Below are 19,343 nucleotides of genomic sequence, written 5' to 3'. Positions count from 1 at the left end.
CAATGAAAACATCAAGAGTTACAGTGCCCTATGAAGAACATGACACTGTTAAAAGGGGACAGCCAGCGCACGGGAACATGAAATACCTGAAGCTTCAGGGCAAATATATTTCGCTTTATTGTCCAAAATTAGAAAAGAATTCACCCATGGAAAGTTAGGGTTATCTATTGCCAGATCAGCATAGTTGCATTCCATCTTACATTCTGGATAGCAATAGTCAGTCTGACGACGTCAGAAAACAGATAAAAAAGTATTCTCTCTCAGTACGGCCACTTGTGATCTTTCAATTAAATAGATACAGTGGTACCTCGGGATACGAACTTAATCCGTTCCGTGACTCTGGGCGTATCCCGAGTTGGTCGTAACCCGAAGGAAATTTCCCCATAGGGTTCAATGTAAATCCGGTTAATCCGTTCCGCCCTCTGAATTTGGTCGCACCCCGAGGCAAATTTCCCCATAGGGTTCAATGTAAATCCGGTTAATCCGTTCCGCCCTCCGCCCGAATTTGGTCGCAACCCGAGGCAATTTCCCATAAGGTTCAATGTAATTACCGTTAATCCGTTCTGGTGTCCACGGACCACACGGAAAGCGGCCGGGCGCGGCGTGGTGCGGCGCGAAAACGGCCGGGTGCAGCGCGGCGCGGCGTGAAAATGGCCCGGCGTGGCACGAAAACGGCGCGGCGCGAAAACGGCCCGGCCCGGCGCGGCGCGAAAACAGCCTGGCGCGGCGCGAAAACGGCCGCGGACCACGCGGCAGGGCCGGAAAAACAGCCGCGGACCACGTGGCACGGGCGGAAAAATGGCCGCGGACCACGTGGCACGGGCAGAAAATGGCCGCGGACCACGTGGCACGGGCGGAAAATGGCTCGTACCCTGAGGCGGAGTTCGCAAACCGAGGTAAAATTTTGGGGCCAGAGCTGGTCGTAACCCGAAAAATTCGCAAGCAGAGGCGTTCGTATCCCGAGGTATCACTGTATTTCCATTAAATAGTTCCCTTCCTCTTCTGCCTGTGTGCAACTATATAGCAAGTCAGTAAGCCAGTGTTGTCCAAACTTGGCCACTTTAAGATGAGTGGACTCCAACTCCCAGAATTCCCCAGCCAGCATGGCTGGCTGGGGAATTCTGGGAGTTGGAGTCCACTCATCTTAAAGTGGCCAAGTTTGGACAACACTACAGTAAGCTGATCAATATGCTATTCTTTCATTTGCAAGGTGAACCAACAACCTTTGTAGAAGAATAACACATCCACAATCCAGAACAAATCAATCTGAGGCATTACAGTACAGGGAATATTATTTCAGAATGGGGCAGAGAGAAGAGCTGGAGAAAGACAGTGGGGGCTCCTGGTTTACAATCTCTTCCTCGAGCTTGAGAAGATGTGTTCCTGCATTCAAAACAAGCAAACAGCTACTCGGCTGTGTTGTGAGTTCTCTCGTGTTCAAAAAGTTCTGATTTGCGGCCGAAACTTTTCCCGCAGTACGAGCACATGGCCCGGTGGATCCGTTCGTGCAACAACAGACGGGAACTCCACATGAAGCATTTCCCACAGTGCAAACATTTATAAGCGTTCTGCCCTCGATGAATCTTCCGGTGGACTTTGAGAGAGCTGTAGGTCGCAAAGTTTTCGCCACAGGCTGAGCACTTATAGAGTTTCTCCCCAGTATGAGTTTTCTGGTGCTTAAGGCAGTCCGAGCGCCGACTGTAGCGTTTCCCACACTCGGAACACATGAAATATTTCTCCTTGTCTGCGCTGAGCCCCCCTTGCGGAATCCAGCCAAAATTATTCCCACAGTGGGAGCAGATATGGGAGAACTGCCCTGCGCGGATCCTCTCTCTTTCTCCACAGTGGGAACATATATACAGTTTCTCATCCACGTGGGTCCTCTCGTGGGTCAAGAGATCGGAGCTGCTGCTGAAGGTCTGGCTGCAATGCCAACACTTGTAACGTTTCTCCTCCGGGTCAGTGTTGTCACACGCAACAAGGTGGGAACTTTGGCTGAGGCCCTCTGGGTCATATTTCCCCACGGTGTTGAGGAAGGGGGATTCATTAGCCGCTTGGAAACCCCCTTGTGAACCCACCAACCGGTCCATTCCCATCTCATTTTCATTTCCGTCCTGCTTCTCTGCTCTGTGTCCGCTCCTGTCAGGTTTACCTGGAGCCAGGAAGTAATTCCCTCTGGCAGATCTCAGCGATGTCCTCTGTCGCTCAGGCCAACCATTGACTGCAGGAAAAAAAGGAGACAATCTAGCTAGTACTCAGAGATTATCTTAAAGGTAAGAAACCTTGCATTAAAAAAGAACACAATGTTTCATCATTCATACTCATTTTTCAGTTCAGTTCTAGAATATTTCTAGGAAATTAGCTCTATTTTCCAATGACCTTTCCTGTTTCTTTCACCTCTTCCCCTATCTTCCACTATCTGAGATCCATTTTTGCTTACTCCTTTCTTCTTATATTTTTGGGGGGAAGGGGTGACAAAGCTGTTATGGGATGATCCAGAATGCAAAGTAGGCAGGGCCTGTGAAAAATAAATTAAATACTCGCCTCCACACTTTCAAACAGGAATGGGCAGTTTTGGGGCAGCCCAAAGCCACCCTTAGTATTTTGTAACAGGCTGAAGACAGATTGCATGTGTTGATACAGCTGTTGGGAAGGATTCTAGTTTGCATTTCAACTATGATCTGCTTCCTGGCTATCTTATGCTGCAAAATCCATCTGTTTTCTACCTCAGAATGTTAGGAAACTGTGACGTCCTCCTTCAGGACTTCCAGTAAATTCACAGGGGCCACAATCAGGGGACTTTTAAACTGCATGCCATCTCAAAGCCACTGGTTGTCCACTCCTGCCTTAAACAAAAAACAATTTACAATTGTTTCCTGCAAATTCAGGTCACCCAGATGAGTTTATCAAAAACATCCCAACGTCATGCTGTGATGTCCGCTGGGTCTGTCTTTGTCTTGTCTTTGCAATGTAGTAGGCCAAAGGTGTAAAAGCTGTGGTTCTGCTTTTGCTCAGGGCTGCTCAGCCCTGAATTATCGGAATCCATCTTCTGTCCTTTCCAATGGAAGAAAGAGCTTCCAAGCTCAACTCTTGTGTTGAAATATCTTTCTTGCTGGAAAGGCTGTTCTTATAGCCTGGGGCCTTGGTTCTAATCTCAGGCTAGGACTCAAGGCGAGATTCAATTTAGCGCTTAGATACAATGCTTATGAAGTACTTTCTGTTAGTAAATTTCTCTCAGCCTACATTTTATCAATCAGACCCTCAGAGAGGCTTACCCAATGAGCTTTCTTCCCCATCTGCCTCCTCTTCTGCTTGTCTAGAAAGCTGTGCCTTCACCATGTCTGACAGACCTTGCTTTCCCCTGGGGGACTGCCCAGACTTCCCCTCCAACATTCCCATAATCTGCAGCAGAGAAGGAGAAGCACAGGTTGAGTCAAAGAGCCAGTTTGATGTAATGGGGAAGATGCTGGGCTAGAAACCAGGAGACCATAAGTTTTAGTCCTCCTTTGGACATGAAAGCCAGCTGGGTGACTTTGGGCCAGCCCCTCTCTCTTAGCCAACCCACTTCACAAGGTGGTCAAGGTGGGGAAAATAGAAGGCAGGAACATTAGCTATGGATGCTGTTTTGAGATGACCAAAAATAAAGTTCGGACAAGAATCTAATAATCAATAAATCAATTAAATAAAAGTGGGGCATAAGGGAGATTAGCTTGTAGACTTCTTAGCTGCTTTCAATACTAAGAACAATGGTTTCCATCTAGATTACCTGTGAGGGTTGGGGGTTGGAGGTTGGAGGTACTTCAGGAAATCCTACTGGATTTGCTGTTACAGCTTGATGGGCAGATAGAGGTTATGGCCAAGAGGACCTTTGCCAAAATCTTGGTGCACCAGTTATGACAATAATTAGACCAGGAAGACCTCATAACTGTAACTCATGCCCACATGACCACTTGTTTGGGCTGCTACAATGGGTTCCTCATGGAGCTGCCTTTGAAGAGCGCATGGAAGTTTCAAGTAGTCCAGAATGCGTGGACTGGTTAATTAGTGGCTGGAATCAGGAGCATCTGATGAATCTGTGTTTCAGGCTCTGCACTGACTTCCAATTAGCTTCTGGGTAAAATCCAAGGTCCTGGTCATCCTTTAAAAAGCACTACTTGATTTGAAGATGCAAGGACAGCCTTCTCTGACTGGAATTAACTCACCTAATCTGTGCATCCCAGGAGAAATTGCTGGTGATATTCCATTTCCAAAAGGTGTGTGTGTATGTGTGCGTGTTGCAAGGAGGGTTCCTCCAGCACCAAAGATCAAAAATATCAAGACTCCTCCTATCCTGCTTCTTCAAAGTCCAACTTTTGCTTCCATAGAGTATCACAGGGAATACTATGGCTTGCATGATTCTGATCTATGTATAGTCCAGCTTTAAATCCATCACATCTTTAGACTAGCCTTATCGATCTATGCTTTAATGATTTTGCAAGGCCCACCTCCCAACCCAAATCCATTTGCAGAGGAACGCTTCTGGGGGGCTTTTCAGATTCCCCCTCCATCATCCCCATCATCTGGAGCAGCAAAGGAGAAGCAGACGTTGAGACAACAGGGCATAAGGGGGATTAACCTATTCCATGGATTTACAACTGAAAGGTATTTTGGAGCAGTTTAAAACAGTGTTGGTCAATCTTGGCGACTTTAAGGTGTGTGGACTTCAACTCCCAGAGTTCCCTGGCCAGCATGGTAGCTGGGGAATGCCAGGAATTTAAGTCCACCCATCTTGCGTTGCCAAGGTTGAGAAACACTGGTTGAAAGGACTAAACACAAAATTCAGGATAAAATATGCTCTTTGCAGCTTCTTCCAGGGAGAGGACACAGCAGGAATTTCAACTTGGACATTTGAGAACTGCAAGAGAGAAGCCTGGTTAGATCCATACCTTTCACAGGTGTGAGGTTGTTTGTTCCATTTTAGTTTAGCCTGTTTTGCAGTCTTTATTCCATGAATTAGGGCTTAGTGCAATGTCTGAATCCAACCTCTAACTCCAAATCAAATCAGACCGATATGGTCAATTTTTAAAAAATAGGCAGCTGAAATCACTGGCAGATACATCCAGGAAAGGCTCTCAAACAGATTTATGATTTTTTTCCTACTATACTTCCAGGATCTAAGGCAGTTTCCCAATTACCTCCCTTTCTTGCATATAGAATTAATTTAGGAAAGTCAGCAACTGAGAGGTAGTCTGGAAGCACCCCTGCCATATACACAAAAATCAGAGGCTGCTGAGCCAGAGTCCCATCGATAAGGAGAGCCACACTATAGTCCAGTTTCTAAATTCAGCTCTAACTTGGAGCATGTCAGTACTGCGATGAAAGAAACGTTTATCATTAACCAGGGGTATATGTCCATGTCCCCTGAAGTGTTTGCTCTTCACTGCTGCCTGGCTAATATTCCAGTTACTTTCTGGTCAATTTTTTATTTTTGTTTGTTACCTATGCTAACAAATCAAACAATCAGCGCATAGTCACTTATCTACCACTTGAAAAAAAAAGCACCCCTCCTCCCAAGACTACAGGATGAAAAACAGAAGTCCAACAGTTCCATTTTGTGACCACTCCTGTACCTTACTTGCTTATCTGGAGGACCAAGAGCCACATAATTATAATAGCCACCTAATCATAAACAAGCCATATGTTCAGGTTCAGAGTATATGGGAAATCAAGGATGAGACATATTGTGGATTATGATGAAGACTCTCTGCCTTCATCACAATCTCAGCAAGGATTGGGCGCACTGATACTATGGATTTGTATGTCCGGCAAACATAAGTTTGTTCTATGCTTTAATAACCTTGCAAGGCCCACCTCCCAACCCAAATCCATTTGCAGAGGAACGCTTCCTGACAACTCCTCTGCATCATCAGATCTCCCCAAAGCATTCTTGCCATTCTTGCTCCAGAGAAGTAGAGCTTGCCGGCCCCAAGAGATGAGCCAATAACTTTGCTAAGCCTGCAGGGCATCTCACCACACGGGGGATCTGGGGCATCACACACCCCACGGTCGGCCAAGGTCGCCACTTTCCAAACGGACTCACCTGCTTGCTCCAGCCTTTGACCTCCTGCTGCCCCACAAGGAAGTCCTCTGCGAGGGACACGGCCTGGGCGCAGGTCCTCGGAGCGTTTTCTCTCAGCCAGCTCTGCATATCCGAAGGCAGGACGGCCAGGAACTGCTCCAGTGTCACCAAATCCAGGATCTGGTCCTTGGTGTGCTTTTCCGGCTTCAGCCACTCGTGGCAAAGTTCTTGGAGATGCCTGCAGAGCTCGCGAGGCCCCTCGGCCTCCTGGTAGCACAACTGCCGGAAATGCTGGCGCTGCTTCTCCAGCCTGGCCCCCGGCCCGCTTACAGCTCCCTTCTGCCCCTTCCTGCTGCATGCGGCCTCCCGAGAACTCTCATAGTCCCGCTGGGCTTCCGCCGCCAGGGGCGGCTGGGCCTGGGCAAGCCAAACTCCTCTGGGACAGTTGCTGGCGTCCCTCATCCTCTGAGAGAGCACCTGGGTTGCTTTAGGGTCAGCCCAAGCCAGGGGGGGGCTTTCTCCACCAGAATCGGGAGCCTGCAGCGTCTTCAGAAACTCTTGCAGCTGGGCATCCCAGTTTCTCGAGGGACCTTCATCCGGCTCTTGTTTCACGTGATGGATAAACTCCTGCTTAATCTTCCCAGTTTCTGGGAGGTCTTCTCTTTTCCTTCCTTCCCCTGGTTGAAGGCCTGAAGAACACTGTACTTCCATTTTTACTTCTGGATCCACATTTTCTTTTAGGAGAGACTTGGTTGCCTCTGCTTTATGTGTGACGGCCATTTCCTCCACAGAAACTAGCTTTATTGCATTTTTCCTTTCTCTTTTTCAGCATCGATCCTCAAGGGATGTTGCAGAACTCTTGTTAGATCCTTCAAGTATCAGCACCATAAAGGATTCATTCCACAAAACGTCTTGGAACAAATGCAGCAAAATATCAGGAACTTTCAACTGCTTTTATGTGAGACAACAGGATTCCCTTTTGCTGTGCAGGGCACAAAAACAGATAAAAATTACAATTGCAGTAAGACATCTGGAGATCTCTCATGAAGGGAGGGTGTCAAGTGGTGGACACAGGATATTTTGGTGGGGCCGAGGATAATGCAAAATGAGCAGGTTCCACCATACGCATGGGGTGGGTGATGTTGGGGGTTGTGATAAGGTCAATTCAAGCATTTGCCTTGATTTGATTGTCTAGGGCAGTGTTCTAGGGCCTGACTGATTATGTGCCATCAAATTGTTTTCGACTCCTAGCGACCACATCGATAGATGTCTAGGGCCTATCTTATGTTTATGCTTCTACCACAATGTGGCAGAAAATTGCTCCACTGATCTTCAGTGATCACATTCAGCAGCATGTGAATTTTGGGATTGTAGAAAGGCAGTTAGGAAGCCAGTTTGATCTAGTGGTTAAGGTGATGGACTAGGAGTGCGGAATTTTGAGTTCTAGTCCTGCCTTAGGCAGAAAAACCAGCTGGGTATCTTTGGGCCAGCCACTCGCTCCCAGCCCGAGGAAGGCGGCAAGGGCAAATCCCTTCTGAACACGCTGTCCAGAAAACTGCTTGAACATGGGCCACGTAGTTACCAGAAGTCAAGTCTGACTCAAAAGGGGGCGGGGGTGTTATGTGGCTGAACTCAGGTCGCAAAGTCCCCACCCATTTCCGTAACTGTAATATACATCAGGGGTTCTGCCTGCTCTGCAGAAAGTTGCTAGATTCTGCTAGAACTAACTTTCCAACTCATGTCAAAGTCACATTGTCTGAAGACCATTCATTCCTTCATCCCTTCATCCCCATTAGCTGCCTTGCTTTGCTTACCTAGATGCTGTAGCATTTCTCAGTCTTAGTAACTTTAAGATGTATGGACTCCAACTCCCAGAATCCCCCAGTCGGCACCTAAGGTTGAGAAACACTGGCTTACAGTAAGGTTCCAGTTCTAGGCAGCAGGCACACGAACCTGGTTTTGTGGCCAGGCTGTTTTTCTCTACCATAGAAGAGAGGATGGCCCCGGTTTAGTGCTTGTCACACTTCATAAGTGGAAAATACCAAGTTAGATGATTTAAACTAAATAGCTGTTTATTAGCATATTATGAAGGTAAGAATAATCACACAACCAAAACGTTTGCGTCTGATGCCTTTCATTGAGGCAAGAGCATGGAGGGAGAGGGAGTTAAATCTGAGAAATTCCGCCCTCGGTGCTCAAACGGCACTCCCGACCAGCGCCCTCCTAATTCGCAATTACCTCTTCCAAAAACCTCAAGCTCTCTGGCTCCCCACGACGCGCAAACCAGCCAACCCCATTTCCGTCCAGAGAGACGGGCGACCCCAGCCCGTGCGGGGCTGCACCGGATTCAGCGCCTCGTGCCAAGCCAGGAAACGGGCTGCATGGAGTAAACCCCGCTGGAATACAGGACGGGGAAGCCTGTCGTCTGAACCCGGCCGCGAGGGCATTTGCAACGCGGTTAAGAGGTAATACTTGGCCGGCGGCGCCCCGCTCTCGTCCGCCCCAACGCTTGCAGCTTTGCCATCTCGTTTGCACGAGTGAATTCCGGGAGCGGCTGACCCTCGCGCGGGCCCCCAAACCTGAGAACGGGCATTACGTTGGGGCGTGAAAAGAAATGGACGCGACGCGCGCAGCCGCCCGCTGCATTAAGCGACCTGGAAGTCGCGGGGAGAGACGCTTTTCGCGTTAAACCTCCCGGGCGCCGCGCGGAAGGGCAAACCGGAAGGAACGTTCCTTAGCCAGACCCTGAGGCCGCTCTAGGAATAACCCCTCCGACTCCTTAACCCCTTTAGCGCCGGGGGGTTGAAACGGGCTCTAGAGAAGGATGAAGTATGGCGGATCTGAATATTCCAAAGGAAGAGATTAATGTCGAGCAAAAGAAGGGCGCGTTACTACTGTTACCCCTTGAATTATTACTACAGATGCTTGTAGCTGAAGCCAAGCCCGCTTTCCTCTTTCTGCAAGCCTGTATTCTTTGGAAAAGCTGAACTGGGGCGAAGGGGGTGGGGGGGCTGCCCCAATTCCAGCTGTTACCAACACTTCAAAAACCAGAAATGGGGTTTTAAGTACGAAAGGCAGAAATCCTTCAGCTTTTCAAGACCGCAGGGTAGTTAACTGTATAACTGTCTTTTAAAAACCACCATGACCTTAAGAAAAACGTTAAAGGTGGAAGAGAGGCATTAAAGCACATAGGAGTAATCTTTATTTCTCCTGTATTTAACAGGGTTATGAATCTCAATGGGATTGTTGAGGTTGCCCACGAGGGCCTATTGCACTGGGGTGCAGAGTGAGAGTTATTGAAAGAAGCCAAAGTCACGTTCTTATTGAAGGGCCTTTCACCGAGGAACAGGAATAAACACCAAACAGAAGGAAAAATGGGAGACTATATGCTATACTGGGTGGAGTTTGGCTAAGGCAATTTCAGTTCAAACCACGGCTCTGTCAAGCACATCCTCCATCTCTTTCTCTCCCTCTGTTTGAGCTGAATTCACTTCACCGAATTGGGATGCAGATAAAATGAAGGCAGAGACAAGAAAGGGAGAATGACAGCTGGGGACAGACTTCCCTGGGGGCACAGACTATGTTTTCATGGAGAGTCCATGAAAAAAACCCAAAATCTAGTTGTTGTTCATCTAGACCAGTGTTCCTCAACCTTGGCAACTTGAAGAGGTCTGGACTTCAACTCCCAGGATTCCCCAGCCAGCCATGCTGGCTGGGGAATCCTGGGAATTGAAGTCCAGACCTCTTCAAGTCGCCAAGGTTGAGGAACACTGGTCTAGACCAACTTTCCTCAATGTGGTGTCTCTACCTGAGACAGACTATAATTCCCTCCTATTCACTCATCAGTAGAGTCTGGGCACTGATGCTTAGCACTAAAATAGTCAGTATTTATTCTCTGTAAACCTAAATAATTATATTCCAGTCTTAGGATTATTCAAGCTTTGTTTCCACGGTAGTAAAAGCCACATGAGCCGGGAATCCTGGGTTTTGTAATCCTGGCACCATCTGGCGACCGCTAAGTCATAGAACGTGAAAGACATGAAGCTGCAAGGCAAATATATTTCACTTTATTGTTGAAAATTAGAAAAGAATTCAACCATGGAAAATTAGGGTTATCTACTGCCAGATCAGTGTAGTTCCATTTCATTTTGCATTTTGAAGAGTAATAGTCAGTCTGACATCAGAAAAGAGATTAAAAAGTATTCTCTCTCAGTACATCTGCATTTCTGATCTTTCAATTAAATACTTCCCTTCTTTTTCTTCTCTTGTATGCAATTATATAGTGCCTTGTTAGGCTGATCAATATGCTATTTGTTATTTAATTTGCAATACGTGCCAATAGCCTTTACAGAGGAATAACACATTAACAGTCCTACTGAAACAATCTGGTGCACTGTAATATATGGAATATTACTTCAGACTCACACGTACTAGTATTGTACATCGTATTTCAAACCCTCTGAACACGCTGCATTTCTACAGCAGCAAGTTGCTAAACATATAAGCTTTCATCATTAGGGCCTGTGGTTGTTCAAGGCGATAGACAAGGCTGTTCTTTATTCCAATTCTTAATGGGTATGTGGCCCCTCTTTTGATCATGTTTAGATCAGAAATTCCCATTAAGTTCACCAGAATGTCCTCTGAGAAGACATAGAAGTTTGTGATGAAAGAATTAAAGGCTAAAAAGGGGGGCTTAGCAATGCAATCTTAAAATACATTGACACAGAAATAGGTCCAGGGGGTCCAACGGGTAAGAATAAAAGAATGAAAGTGAAAAAAGGGGAAGTGATGCTTAAAATAGTTTTAAGTGCTAAGGAGGTGGGGAGACAGAGATAATTAATGAATGAATGAATGAATGAATGAATGAATGAATGAATGAATGACGCAAACTTCCCACTGTCTTGGAAACTCCCAGAATTCTCTAACAACCTGGCCAAGGAACATTCTTGCTAGGAATTCTGGGTACTGTAGTTTCAAAACATCTGGACCTGGGCTGGGGAAGGCTGCTTTACTTCAAGCTTCCCCAGTGAAACTCCCATCTCAACCTGCCCACAGGGCTGCGTCTTCCCGCTTTTTTGCCGGACATTTTTTCTTTTTTTAACTACAGTGGCGAGGTATAGCACCAAGTTCAGTGACAGCTATGACATCAGCCTTCTGTCTGCCATCTCAATTTCCACCACATGTTTCTGGGCAAAGGAAGATTCTGCCATTCTGTGCCATCAGAGGCCAAAGGGTATTCTCTTCCAGGCGTACATCCTTTTTTGCAAACATTCTGAACACGTAAATCCAACGTATAAGACCACTTTTAGCAATTCTGCATTTCTAAGTATGGTTCACAAACCACCTTGGAGTTTAGAGCGACATTGGAAAGGTGGTTTTTCTTTTAATATGAAATCATAAAGAAATTCATATATGAAATTCTTCTCTCCTAAGGCTCACCCAAGCTTGGAGCGTCAAGCCCTTGTGTGCTGTCTAAAAAGTAGCACTGGGAGCATGAAAAATACTCCATTTGGTTCCATTGTCTTCAAATTTAATTGCAATCCAGTTTAGCTAATAGACGGACTATGTGGTTTGATTTAGGATTTGATCTCTGGAAAATAACTCGGTGTGCCGACGTAGCATCAGCCTGCAATGCTTTAAAGCAGCTATGTCTTTTCCTCCAACAAGGCAGTTGCTCTCCGAGCTAGCACAGGATCCTAGGAAAACAAAACTGCTTTAAGGAATTACAGAGAGTTGCTACATTCACGCTCTTAAATGCTCCGAATCGGAATCCCTGCACAGCCCTAGTTAATACAATTACTTTCTAGTAAATTATTGAAATGTTTTTTCTACTTCTGACACATTAAAAAAAACATTCTTGGGTAATATATCTTGGAACCTGCCAGCAACCACAGCCAAGGTTTTCAGAGGTCATGTGTATCTCTAAGCCCTTCAAGTTGGGCTCTGTCGTCTCAGGTTCAGAAAATCTTTTCCTGCACTTGAAAGAAGGCTACTCTGTGGCTGCGTGAGTCCTCTCGTGTTCACACAGCTCTGATTTTCGGCTGAAGCTTTTCCCGCAGTACGAGCATGTGGTCTTGTGGATCCGCTCATGCAGTAAGAGACGTGACCCGGACATGAAGCATTTCCCACAATGCAAACATGTGAACGTGTCTTGTCCTCGATGGATCATCTGGTGCACTTTGAGAGAGGTGTAGGTCGCAAACTTTTCGCCACAGGCTGCACAAATATACAGTTTCTCTCCGGTGTGTGTTTTCTGGTGCTTAAGGCAGTCTGACTGCCGAATGTAGCATTTCCCACACTCGGAACACATGAAACATTTTTCTCTGTCTGCGCTGAGCCTCCCTTTAGGAATCCAGCCAAAATTATTCCCACAGTGGGAGCAGATATGGGAGGACTGCCCTGCACGGATTCTCTTTTTTTCTCCACAGTGGGAACATATATACAGTTTCTCATCCACGTGGGTCCTCTCGTGGGTCAAGAGATCGGAGCTGCTGCTGAAGGTCTGGCTGCAATGCCAACACTTGTAATGTTTCTCCTCTGGGTCAGTGTTGTTGCACGCAACAAGGTGGGAACTTTGGCTGAGGCCCTCTGGGTCATATTTCCCCGCGGTGTTGAGGAAGGGGGATTCATTAGCCGCTTGGAAACCCCCTTGTGAGCCCACCAACCGGTCCATTCCCATCTCGTTTTCATTTCCGTCCCGCTGCTCTGCTCCGTGTCCGCTCTCATCAGGTTTACCTGGAGCCAGGAAGTAAGTCTCTCTGGCAGATCTCAACGATGCCCTCTGTCGCTCAGGCCAGCCATCGACTGCAGGAAAAAAAGGAGACAATCTAGCTAGTACTCAGAGATTATCTTAAAGGTAAGAAACCTTGCACTATAAAAGAACACAATGCTTCATTATCCATACTTGTTTTTCAGGTCTGCTCTTGGATATTTCTGGGAAATAAGTAGTTCTGCTTTCCAGTGACCCTTCCTGCTTCTTTGTTAATGCCACCACAGCAGGAGTCAGCAATCCTTTTTCGTAGGAGACCCACTCTTGCTTTCTCCTTTCATCTTTCTCTTTTGGGGGGGGCAGCACTATAAGGTTTAAGGGGAGGAGCCATAACACAAAGCAGGTAGGACCTTGGAGAAATGAATTAAGTCAATCCCATATCCCAAGGCTTAAAATCAAGACTCGGTGGAGTGGCTGAAAGTTGGAAAGGCAGGAACTAGAGAATGTCAATAGGCAAACCTATCTCAGGTCTTAAAAGTCCCAGTAAATATCCATCAATTGGGTGGGGGAGGGGTGGAGAAGCTTAGCGTTTATACATTAAAGTATGGATGTATACAATCTTTGAATGGCTTTGTACCGCGGTGGGCAATCAACTCTTTTGTCGGTGGGTTCATTCCTGCCTGCCGTAAAGGTTATAATCTGGCCAAGTTCTGAGTCTTCTGTCAAGTACTGGAAGAAGCTCTAGAGCAGGGTTCCTCAACCTTGGCCGCTTGAAGTGTGTGGACTTCAACTCATATGCTCTAAGGCAGTGTTTCTCAACCTCAACAGCTTTAAGATGTGGACTTCAACTCCCAGAATTCCCCAGCCAGCATGCTGGCTGGGGAATTCTGGGAGTTGAAGTCCACACATCTTAAAACTGCCAAGGTTGAGAAACCCTGATCTAGATAACATTGAAGGCGCCACTGCCAGTTGGTATCAGCTCCTGGAGACAAGCAGCTTAAGGCTGCCATGAAGAAGAGCCCAACTTACTTACTTATCTAATTTGTCACCGTCCATCTCGTTGAACGACTCTGGGCAGTTTACAGAACAATGAACATCAATGAAAATTACAAAATGACAATCATAAATAGAAAATAAAAAGATCCAAAATAATTGGCAATCGCTCAGGGAGCGTCATCAAGGCACTAGCCACCCCCAGGATTGGGTAAAGTTGTTATCCCCCCATGCAAGCTGGCAGAGCCAGGTCTTTCATTCTTTCCGGAAGGCCGGGAGGATAGGGGCCTGCCGCAACTCTGGGGGGAGAATGTTCCAAAGGGTGGGGACCACGGCACAGAAGGCTCTCCTCCTGGGCCCCGCCAGTCAACATCCCCTTGCTGACGGGACCTGCAACATGCCCTCTCTGCCTGACCAGGTTGGATGGGTTGATGTGACGGGGGTAAGACGGTCCCTCAGGTAACCTGGACCCATGGCATGTGGGGTTTTAAAGGTGATAACCAACACTTTGAATTGGACCTTAACACTTGATCTGTCGGGCGCTCAAAGTGACTTACCCAGTAGGCTTGCATCCCCTCCAGCTTCCTGCTTGGCTTCCCTAAAAAGCTGCGCCTTCACCATTTCTGACAGAGCTTGGTTTCCTCTGGGGGGCTTTTCAGATTCCCCCTCCATCATCCCCATCATCTGGAGCAGCAAAGGAGAAGCAGACGTTGAGACAACAGGGCATAAGGGGGATTAACCTATTCCATGGATTTACAACTGAAAGGTATTTTGGAGCAGTTTAAAACAGTGTTGGTCAACCTTGGCGACTTTAAGGTGTGTGGACTTCAACTCCCAGAGTTCCCTGGCCAGCATGGTAGCTGGGGAATGCCAGGAATTTAAGTCCACCCATCTTGAGTTGCCAAGGTTGAGAAACACTGGTTGAAAGGACTAAACACAAAATTCAGGATAAAATATGCTCTTTGCAGCTTCTTCCAGGGAGAGGACACAGCAGGAATTTCAACTTGGACATTTGAGAACTGCAAGAGAGAAGCCTGGTTAGATCCATACCTTTCACAGGTGTGAGGTTGTTTGTTCCATTTTAGTTTAGCCTGTTTTGCAGTCTTCATTCCATGAATTAGGGCTTAGTGCAATGTCTGAATCCAACCTCTAACTCCAAATCAAATCAGACCGATATGGTCAATTTTTAAAAAATAGGCAGCTGAAATCACTGGCAGATACATCCAGGAAAGGCTCTCAAACAGATTTATGATTTTTTTCCTAGAATACTTCCAGGATCTAAGGCAGTTTCCCAATTACCTCCCTTTCTTGCATATAGAATTAATTTAGGAAAGTCAGCAACTGAGAGGTAGTCTGGAAGCACCCCTGCCATATACACAAAAATCAGAGGCTGCTGAGCCAGAGTCCCATCGATAAGGACAGCCACACTATAGTCCAGTTTCTAAATTCAGCTCTAACTTGGAGCATGTCAGTACTGCGATGAAAGAAACGTTTATCATTAACCAGGGGTATATGTCCATGTCCCCTGAAGTGTTTGCTCTTCACTGCTGCCTGGCTAATATTCCAGTTACTTTCTGGTCAATTTTTTATTTTTGTTTGTTACCTATGCTAACAAATCAAACAATCAGCGCATAGTCACTTATCTACCACTTGAAAAAAAAAGCACCCCTCCTCCCAAGACTACAGGATGAAAAACAGAAGTCCAACAGTTCCATTTTGTGACCACTCCTGTACCTTACTTGCTTATCTGGAGGACCAAGAGCCACATAATTATAATAGCCACCTAATCATAAACGAGCCATATGTTCAGGTTCAGAGTATATGGGAAATCAAGGATGAGACATATTGTGGATTATGATGAAGACTCTCTGCCTTCATCACAATCTCAGCAAGGATTGGGCGCACTGATACTATGGATTTGTATGTCTGGCAAACATAAGTTTGTTCTATGCTTTAATAACCTTGCAAGGCCCACCTCCCAACCCAAATCCATTTGCAGAGGAACGCTTCCTGACAACTCCTCTGCATCATCAGATCTCCCCAAAGCATTCTTGCCATTCTTGCTCCAGAGAAGTAGAGCTTGCCGGCCCCAAGAGATGAGCCAATAACTTTGCTAAGCCTGCAGGGCATCTCACCACACGGGGGATCTGGGGCATCACACACCCCACGGTCGGCCAAGGTCGCCACTTTCCAAACGGACTCACCTGCTTGCTCCAGCCTTTGACCTCCTGCTGCCCCACAAGGAAGTCCTCTGCGAGGGACACGGCCTGGGCGCAGGTCCTCGGAGCGTTTTCTCTCAGCCAGCTCTGCATATCCGAAGGCAGGACGGCCAGGAACTGCTCCAGCGTCACCAAATCCAGGATCTGGTCCTTGGTGTGCTTTTCCGGCTTCAGCCACTCGTGGCAAAGTTCTTGGAGATGCCTGCAGAGCTCGCGAGGCCCCTCGGCCTCCTGGTAGCACAACTGCCGGAAATGCTGGCGCTGCTTCTCCAGCCTGGCCCCCGGCCCGCTTACAGCTCCCTTCTGCCCCTTCCTGCTGCATGCGGCCTCCCGAGAACTCTCATAGTCCCGCTGGGCTTCCGCCGCCAGGGGCGGCTGGGCCTGGGCAAGCCAAACTCCTCTGGGACAGTTGCTGGCGTCCCTCATCCTCTGAGAGAGCACCTGGGTTGCTTTAGGGTCAGCCCAAGCCAGGGGGGGGCTTTCTCCACCAGAATCGGGAGCCTGCAGCGTCTTCAGAAACTCTTGCAGCTGGGCATCCCAGTTTCTCGAGGGACCTTCATCCGGCTCTTGTTTCACGTGATGGATAAACTCCTGCTTAATCTTCCCAGTTTCTGGGAGGTCTTCTCTTTTCCTTCCTTCCCCTGGTTGAAGGCCTGAAGAACACTGTACTTCCATTTTTACTTCTGGATCCACATTTTCTTTTAGGAGAGACTTGGTTGCCTCTGCTTTATGTGTGACAGCCATTTCCTCCACAGAAACTAACTTTATTGTAGTTTTCCTTTTTCTTTTTCAGCATCGATCCTCGGGGGATGCTGCAGAACTCTTGTTAGATCCTTCAAGAATCAACAGCATAAAAGATTCATTCAACAAAACTGCTTGGAACGAATGCAGCAAAGCCTCAAAAATGTCTAATTGCCTTCTTTCAGATAACACAACTCCTTCTTGCTACCTACACTGAGAAACAGAAAATTACAACAAGCAATTATGGGACTAAAAGATATTCCAACAGTTGGAAGCAAGTAAGGAATTAAACAAACAGTATTCCTGTAATTATTCAATAATTGGAAGAAATTCTATTCTCCTAAACCTCTGGGGATCTCTTATGAAGGGATGGTGTTAGGATTACATACTTTGAACTGGCAGGGGGCTTGGAATTGAGAAACTGAGTTTAGAAGTTTGCCTGCATTTCATTTTATGGTTACCCTAAAGATTTGTTCTATTATGTTCAGTACAGGAAGAAATCATCTGTTTCCTACCTGCAAAATGTTAAGGAAACCCTCTTTTCTTTTTCCTTTTCCTGATCAGTAGACTCACAGTTTTATATATTTTGGAGGATACATGACAGCCAAGTTTCCCTCCCATCCCATCAAGCAAAGCATTCCCCCTCTGATTTCCCAGATCAAGTTAACAAACCAGAAAATTACCTGGTAGCTGAACCCAGCTTCCTAGGATGCTGGGGTTGAATGATGAAAATGCTAATTTTCACCCATTACGTCACTACATAAAAAGGCTTATATGGAAGAGAGTGTTGAGAAAACAAAAGAGGAATAGTTTGTTGAGATCTCTGAATACAGGTGCGTCACAGGTCACTCTTTTACCATACCCCAAAGTAGGAGTTTATCAGATATGGCAGGTAGAAAACACAAAACTAGAGTTTAAAATGTTTGGCTGTATCTAATGGGTACATTTAATGGGAGAATAATAACAATACCATCAACAACATCTGCCTATCTCAGGCCCTTGGGAAGGACTTGATAAGTAGATAAAAATGCCAAATCCAGTCTAAACACCTGGCTGACTGTGAGACCATAATAATAATATGGGTTTGGTGTCACAGTCAAAAGCATAGCGGAAAGAGAGTGAAATCTTCTCCCCCAACAACGATGCTGAGAATTATCTCCTTTTATGCTAAAACAGCCTTTCCCAACTTAATGCTTTCCTGATTCATAATTAACTTCAGCTCTTGTTTCTTTTTTGCCCACTGAAAAGTTTTTCCTTGCAACTGAGTTTTATGCAGCAATCGATTACGTCCGCTTATTTTGGTGTCTCATGTTTTTTTTCCCCTGCCAAATGGGTTAGGCTTAGAGTTAGCAATCTGTGAATTTATGTACCTGTGCTGTAACCACAAGAAGGCTATTACCCCAATCAATTATGTCCATGGTGGGCAGAAACTTTTTGGATATGAGATGTTTATCTATCTGTCTAATTATCAATTGGAGAGCCAGTTTGGTGTTGTGGTGAAGGCACCAGGCTAGAAACTGGGAGACGGTGGGTTCCAGTCCCATCTTAGGCACCAAGCCAGCTGGGTGACCTTGGGCCAGTCCTCTCTCTCAGCCCCAGGAAGCAGGCAATGGCAAACCACTTACCAAGAAAACTGCAGGGACCAGTCCAGACAGTTGCCAGGCGTCTTCAAGACTGACTTGAAGGTGCACACACACACACACACACAATCTGCCAAATTTGTACGCTGCCAGACTCTCAATGATTTTTTTTAAACTATTGGCTGGCAAAAAAAGAAAAAAAGAAAGAAAGAAAGAAAGAAAGAAAGAAAGAGAGAGAGAGAGAGAGAGAGAGAAAGAGAGAGAGAGAGAGAGAGAGAGAGAGAGAAGATGACAGCCTTAACTTTAAAAACTTCAGAGTGATTATCTGCTTATGACGGATTGAGCCATGAAAAAGCCAACTCCATTCAACCCCGGGTGTGGCATGACCTCAGCTCAGGGCAAGGCAGAATTCAGGGTGTTGCATGAACCCAGGAAGTTGGATTCATGAATAAACCACGATACACGAACCCCGGAGAAGCATGTCGTACGAAGTTGGCCGCAAGACCGCTTAGAAACCAGCTGGCCGTGCATTTTAGTTCCTTCCCGCCCCGATTTCCCGTAATTTGCCATTTCACCATAAGCTGATTCTGGAGCTACCAGATCTTTGGTCGTCGGCATTGAGCAGCCCAGATACGGTCATTCTAGCTGGGACCTGCTAGAACGAATTGCCGCCTTGAGTTATATATTTAAAAAAGGAGCAATAATAATAATAACTATTATTATCATAATAACTAGGCTTGTCGTATTGGACGGCAGCCAAGAGATGCAGAACCCTCTAACTCTTATTTTTGCAACCCAGATCTCGCAGGCCCAATACAACGGCGGTGACACGTGCAGCCGTTCCCCACGACCCGCCGCCTCGTTCCCTTACCTGCTCTTTCTTCTTCTGCGCTCCCCGGGAGCGAGTCGCGGGCTCAGCAGCAAACAGGAAGGAGCTTTCCTCAGCCATCTACGAGGCCCCTCTAGAAGCATCAGCTCTATGCCTTTAACTCTTTCATTGCCAAGGAGTTGCGGTCGGGCTGAAACTGGCTAGCGGAAGTGCT

The 19,343-nt window shown here is 46.6% G+C and overlaps 2 protein-coding genes across 4 annotated transcripts; both read right to left on the bottom strand.

Annotated features, from left to right (window-relative positions):
- Positions 1 to 1,127: 1,127 nt before the first annotated feature.
- Positions 1,128 to 8,758, bottom strand: LOC103052342 (uncharacterized). The gene is made up of 4 exons (XM_007444000.4): positions 7,873 to 8,758; positions 6,080 to 7,040; positions 3,276 to 3,402; positions 1,128 to 2,221 (listed from the first exon to the last, which is right to left on the bottom strand). Exons 2-4 carry the CDS (start codon positions 6,836 to 6,838, stop codon positions 1,407 to 1,409), a joined length of 1,701 nt encoding a protein of 566 aa, XP_007444062.2. The 5' UTR covers positions 6,839 to 7,040; positions 7,873 to 8,758; the 3' UTR covers positions 1,128 to 1,406.
- Positions 8,759 to 10,110: 1,352 nt separating this feature from the next.
- On the bottom strand, positions 10,111 to 19,267 carry LOC112542877 (zinc finger protein with KRAB and SCAN domains 1-like). 3 transcript variants are annotated; one of them, XM_088129609.1, is made up of 4 exons: positions 19,172 to 19,267; positions 15,965 to 16,812; positions 14,318 to 14,444; positions 10,111 to 12,862 (listed from the first exon to the last, which is right to left on the bottom strand). In XM_088129609.1, exons 2-4 carry the CDS (start codon positions 16,721 to 16,723, stop codon positions 12,048 to 12,050), a joined length of 1,701 nt encoding a protein of 566 aa, XP_087985735.1. In that variant the 5' UTR covers positions 16,724 to 16,812; positions 19,172 to 19,267; the 3' UTR covers positions 10,111 to 12,047. The 3 variants fall into 3 exon arrangements, with proteins under 3 accessions (XP_087985735.1, XP_025032553.2, XP_087985736.1); XM_025176785.2 differs by having other exon boundaries at positions 15,965 to 16,933; positions 19,172 to 19,241; XM_088129610.1 differs by lacking the exon at positions 19,172 to 19,267 and adding an exon at positions 18,346 to 18,488.
- Between the last annotated feature and the right edge of the window lie 76 nt (positions 19,268 to 19,343).

Source organism: Python bivittatus, unplaced genomic scaffold, assembly GCF_059951505.1.
Source record: "Python bivittatus isolate LINGU-HERP-01145 unplaced genomic scaffold, Pbiv_v1 ctg000810_np1212, whole genome shotgun sequence".
Taxonomy (NCBI): Eukaryota; Metazoa; Chordata; class Lepidosauria; order Squamata; family Pythonidae; genus Python; species Python bivittatus.
Note: the sequence above shows the minus strand (reverse complement) of the source record. Positions and strands in the feature narration are given on the sequence as shown.

What these genes read in the sequence shown, in the direction of transcription:
- LOC112542877 (XM_088129609.1), bottom strand. Translation starts at nt 16,723, where the DNA reads ATGGCTGTCACACATAAAGCAGAGGCAACCAAGTCTCTCCTAAAAGAA. An exon ending in TCAAAGGCTGGAGCAAGCAG is followed by an intron (nt 14,445 to 15,964) that starts GTGAGTCCGTTT and finishes TTGCTGCTCCAG; the next exon opens with ATGATGGGGATGATGGAGGG. An exon ending in AGGGGATGCAAGCCTACTGG is followed by an intron (nt 12,863 to 14,317) that starts GTAAGTCACTTT and finishes TTTTTCCTGCAG; the next exon opens with TCGATGGCTGGCCTGAGCGA.
- LOC103052342 (XM_007444000.4), bottom strand. Translation starts at nt 6,838, where the DNA reads ATGGCCGTCACACATAAAGCAGAGGCAACCAAGTCTCTCCTAAAAGAA. An exon ending in TCAAAGGCTGGAGCAAGCAG is followed by an intron (nt 3,403 to 6,079) that starts GTGAGTCCGTTT and finishes TCTCTGCTGCAG; the next exon opens with ATTATGGGAATGTTGGAGGG. An exon ending in TGGGGAAGAAAGCTCATTGG is followed by an intron (nt 2,222 to 3,275) that starts GTAAGCCTCTCT and finishes TTTTTCCTGCAG; the next exon opens with TCAATGGTTGGCCTGAGCGA.